The sequence below is a fragment of the Lactuca serriola genome, chromosome 2 (assembly GCF_051521515.1).
Source record: "Lactuca serriola cultivar US96UC23 chromosome 2, Lser_US96UC23_V15, whole genome shotgun sequence".
In the NCBI taxonomy this organism is placed as follows: domain Eukaryota; kingdom Viridiplantae; phylum Streptophyta; class Magnoliopsida; order Asterales; family Asteraceae; genus Lactuca; species Lactuca serriola.
In genome coordinates, this window is record NC_136409.1 from 208,887,757 (window position 1) to 208,893,092 (window position 5,336).

At 31.0% G+C, this 5,336-nt stretch overlaps 1 protein-coding gene across 1 annotated transcript; it reads right to left on the reverse strand.

The window, feature by feature from the left end:
* Positions 1–1,810: 1,810 nt before the first annotated feature.
* LOC145088328 (adenosine kinase 2) lies at positions 1,811–4,725 on the reverse strand. Its single transcript, XM_079026601.1, has 9 exons — positions 4,470–4,725; positions 3,631–3,684; positions 3,335–3,413; positions 3,151–3,252; positions 2,931–3,075; positions 2,733–2,830; positions 2,517–2,654; positions 2,252–2,435; positions 1,811–2,158 (listed from the first exon to the last, which is right to left on the reverse strand). Exons 1-9 carry the CDS (start codon positions 4,553–4,555, stop codon positions 2,016–2,018), a joined length of 1,029 nt encoding a protein of 342 aa, XP_078882727.1. The 5' UTR covers positions 4,556–4,725; the 3' UTR covers positions 1,811–2,015.
* Between the last annotated feature and the right edge of the window lie 611 nt (positions 4,726–5,336).

A 5,336-nucleotide genomic window follows, 5' to 3' on the forward strand; every position in this document is an offset into this window, starting at 1 on the left:
CTAATATAAAGTTAAAAGAACATATTTTCGATCTACATAAGCAAGAATTAAACATGTCCGGTGATATCCATCGAATGATATTGAAAAAAACAAACAACGGAAAATTTTGGTATCAAGAAACAAAATAAAGACAAAATCCATACAATCAAGGACTCACCTACGATAAAGAACATCATGTAGATCAATAAGTATAAATTGAGAGATTAACAATATGAGTGATTTTGGAGTTGATTTGGTGATATTACCTTGATAATTTATGTGAATCTATTGCTAATCAATGGAAAATCTTGGAAATAATGGGAGCAGAATTCTCGCAAAGTTGGGAGGGCCGATCGGTTTCTATCTTGGCCAATTTGGGATATGTTGCCGCAAATTAAGAATTAATCAATTCAAAAATTATATTGATCACAGGGGATTACCAAATTTCCTGATTAAACGATCTTATGCTATCAAAGAAAAAAGAGGCAAATTGGTAATTCCACTTTGCAATGCATTGAGCGGGAAAATCATCTTAGAATCGATATAAGAGGTTACACGTGGCACATTAGTACTGTTTTATTAAAAGACTAGGTGTGAGACCCATGTATTACATGGGTTTAATTAAAAAAATAAATATAAAATTTTAACAATTTGAAAAGTTTGAATTTATAAGAAAAATGAGAAAAATTTGAATTATTAAAATTAATGAGACTTTAATATATTGAATACATTACATATATAAATTTTTTCTAATAAATACTTTACATATATATTACCTTACACATTAAATGTGGAATTTTAATTTAATAAAATGAAAAATACAATAAAATGACAAGTGGAAAATAGAAAATTTAAAAATTCTAGAAAATATCATGTGTCCAAATGAATGAGAAGATGACATGTGGTAGATAAGATAAGATTTCTAGTTTATTTTATCTGCTAATTATAATTTAGATACAAATATGTACGTAATCTTGATATATTTATAATAAATATAATCTTATTTATTTAATAATTATTTATAATAAAATAATAATTAATTTAAATTTATTATATATAAACATTTTATTTATGATAATACAATTTGAAATATTTTTGTAATGAAAAAATATAATATATATTTATTAAAATCTAATTAGTAGAAAAATATACTTGACAATATATATATATATGGGAAAAGTGAATATACTCTTAAAGGTATATAAGCTTAGGTACCCAAAGTCAATATAATACGTCGTTTTGTTTTATATATTCATTATAATGTTCTTAAATTTCAACCCTTAACTTGATTTACTTTCAAAATTTTCAAAATTTCACTATTATTTTCCTCTTACATCACATTTTTATGCCAAACGTCTACTAGGCTATATATATTACAGTTGAAAATGAAAATTATGTAAAAGAAAGATAAACGTAAAATTTAATATATATATATATATATATATATATATATATATATATATATATATATATATATATAAGTTATAAAAATAAAATATTCTAAAAATATACTTTTTGGGATAAAAAAAAACAAGATAGAAAATAAAAATAGATTGGAAATAAAACATTATTTACCCCATTTTTTACTCCATTTATAGGAAAAAAATAGAGATGGTCTTAGCTCAATTATCATTATTCTTTTGAACCTCTCTCCCATGTAGCTGGAAATCTATTCAAAAGTAAGATTCTACAAAAATCACAATATCAGCATTCAAGCACAAAACGCACAACAAAGATATAAACCACAATCAGCAACTCATCCTTGAATAATCTTTTACATTAACCAAAAAAAAAGTTACAACAAAACTTATTAATCACTATAAAACGTATATTTCGAGACCAACAAACACCACATAATTTAAGGCCTCCAAAACAAATCAAACAAGTAGTCGTGTATACTCTCACTCTGGTGCAGGATTTGGTTTAAGAGGTTTAATAATAATAATAATAATAATAATGCAAGGTAAACAATAATAATGAGAGATAATAGAACCCCCCCTAAAAGAAAATTGGGTCCACCACATTGATGAAGAAATCTAGCTAAAGTCAGGCTTCTCTGGGTAGGTGCACCCTGATCTTTGAATGATCACATTTGAGGCATAGCATCCAGCTCTCACACATTCCTCAATCGGCTTTTCTTTCACCAATTGAGACAAAAATCCTCCAACAAACGCATCACCTAAACACACAAATCAAAACAAACCATTTTAGCAAATCTATTTTCATCATACATACTGTAATAACATACCATGAGAAAAAATACAATACAAACCTGCTCCATTGGTGTCAACAAGCTTCTCCTTTGGCAACAAGATGACTGGATACTTTGAAACTTTTCCATCTTGAGCAACCACAACTGGATCAGCTCCCTGAGTGATCACAGTGATCCTCTTGTATGTCCCTGATGCTTTAGGCCACTGAGAGATCTTAATTGCAATCTCCTCCACATTATCAGTCTGTAAAAGTAAAACATCATAACCCAATTTTTATATAAAGTTCATGTCATATCATCTTTCAACCAATCTTTTTCTTCTTACCTCCCACCCATGAACCTTTGAGAATGTTCTTGCTTCAGTTTCGTTTCCAAAAACATAATCCACATAAGGCAATGCTTTCTCTTGAGCATCCTTGAAGAATTCACAGATGAATGGCGCTGACAGGTTCATTGTGAAAACCTACAGCAGGGGTAATAATGTCAGAAAGATAAGAAATTTTTTGAACCCAAATGAATCGGTTTATTACTCATTCATTACCTTGTTGGCTGCAGCTGCATGCTCAGCTACAAGCTGGATTGATTCAGGAGACACTGTAAGGAAAAAGCCAGCAATATAGATGTACTTGGCCTTCTCAACTGTCCAACATGATTAATTAATATTAGTAATTTAGTATTGGTGTTAACACTATAATATAAAAAAAAAAAAAAACAAGACTGAAATTGTTAAAAGATTTACCTAAAGCCCAATTCTCTGGTTTCTTCAAGTGGTCTGCCTTGTAGCAGTTGGCAGCTGATAGGTTGGCAATAAGTGACCTCTCACCACCAACAACACAAACAGCACATGTTCCAGTTGGTGCAGCCTCATCCACATAATAGTGCACCTGATCATCATCATCATCATTATTACTAATATATAATCAGTAATTCATGACAATCAAAAGGAACAAGAATATTACATTAACTCCAGCACTTTGTGAGTTCTTGGTCATCTCCTCACCATACTTGTCCTTCCCTATACAACCCATGTAACTTGTTGCACCAGGGATTTGAAGCATCCACTGCAAACCAGCATAAAAAGGGTAAATCAGTCTTTTTTTCACTTTCATGAACAACAATCACAAAAATGTTGCAGCTACTTACCTGGGCAACTCTGATTGAATTCTGAGTAGCACCTCCAGCAATGTACTCTACAGTGAACTTGGATGACATTTCATCGTACCTGGAAACAAGTCAAACCAGAATAAGACCATGAAAACCAAGGTAACATCCCTTGTTATTATCAGAAATGTTGGAACTTCTGAATCAAGTACAGATATATTAAGGTGAATAACATCTTTTACAAATAGTAGAGACTTATTCGGTTAAATATCATCTTCATCTATAATGTAATAAGATAGTATTCATGTCCCATGATAAAGTAAGATAAGAACACTTACATGGGCAAATGCTTGTCTTCAGCAAGAATGGCGTTATTTAGTTGGACATCATATCTACAATTTCAAACAAACAAAGATTAGAGTGCAATAAACATTGATCCACAAAAGACCACAAACCATTAGTGGATGTTTAATATTGATAATCCAAAAGGTTAACATCCATATATTCCACACACTAAACAATCTTTCTTTTGCATAGTAGAAACAACAAAAGGTCCAGAAATTAACTAGAGGCTAACTCAAAATACCTGCAGTGCTAAAAAACAAGACCACCGACTAAAACTGTTTGATCAAGTGAATAAACTTAAGATCCAAAAATTTTATTGATACACTGAGATTTAAGGAGAATTATAACAGGATACTATATTTTTTATATAAAAAGACACTGAAAGGACATATCTATAATCAAAGAACAACAGAACCGATTCAAAGTTTGATAATTCTGCTCGAATTAGGCATGACGCTAAAATTATAAGGTTTGACCCTGCTATTCTGCTAAATTTGGATTCGACTACTTAAGCCTCATGTTCTATCTAAGCTGCTACATTTCTTACAAGATCTAAAACCCTAGATCTAAAACCTCATAGAAAAGAACAATGACTCTACTGATGAAAGAGTGTCAAACTGTTCAAAAACAAATCTACATTCATAGGCAAATTTAGTCGGTTTTAGTCGGCAGAGAAGAATAGATCTCTTGCTAAAAAGAGACATAAACAATAAAACTATCCAGATCAGAATGATATTGAGTCAGATCGAAACAATCCCATCGGTTTTCCACTATAGACAAAAATAAATAAAAACATGAAACAGACAAAGATTGCGTAGAATGAGAGAATTACTTTTTGAGGAAATCCTCATCGACTACTGCTGAAATGTCGAGAAGGGGGTTTCCCATTCCCAAAAGAATTCCTTCATACTCGGCCATTGTACAGGGGGTTTAGGGAGGAGAGAAGTGCAAAAGCTTGTAATGTATGCACGATCTGAGGAGCAAGACGAAGAGAGATGGGTGGGGAGTGATGGGGTTTTATAAGAGAGTTGGGATTTGGGTTGGGGTTGGGGTTGGTAAAATGTCGACTGTAGCCTTCACCATTCACCAACCCTATTCCCATTTTCAATCCATTTATTCCTTTGAATTATTAGTTAAATTATATTCTTAATTAAAGAAATATATTTTGATTTCAAAGTCTTTTTGAATTATTAGTTAAAATTTATTCTTAATTAAAGAAATATATTTTGATTTCAAAGTCTTTTTGAATTATTAGTTAAAATTTATTCTTAATTAAAGAAATATATTTTGATTTCAAAGTCTTTTTGTTTACTTATTCGAGATGGGAAAATCGAGTTTGAGTTTGAATATAATCCAAGATATTTATGATAAAAGTTCTCTAGTTTTAAGTAGGGGTGAGCAAACCCAAACCAAGAAACCGAAAAATCGATGAAACCTAAACTAAAGCAAAACTAACGGTTAGGGTTTGAATATTTTAAAAACCGAAAAATCGGGTTCGGTTTTAGTTTTTACCCAAAAATCGACCCATCCAATCCGAGAAACTGACCCAAACTTGATTGTCTTTTGGTTGTAATAGACTATTTCGGGCTTTGGTTGTAACTTGTAATAGACTATTTTGGACTTTGGTTGTAACTTGTAATAGACTATTTCGTACTTTGGTTGTAACTTGTAATAGACTATTTGGTTGTGTGACTGATGT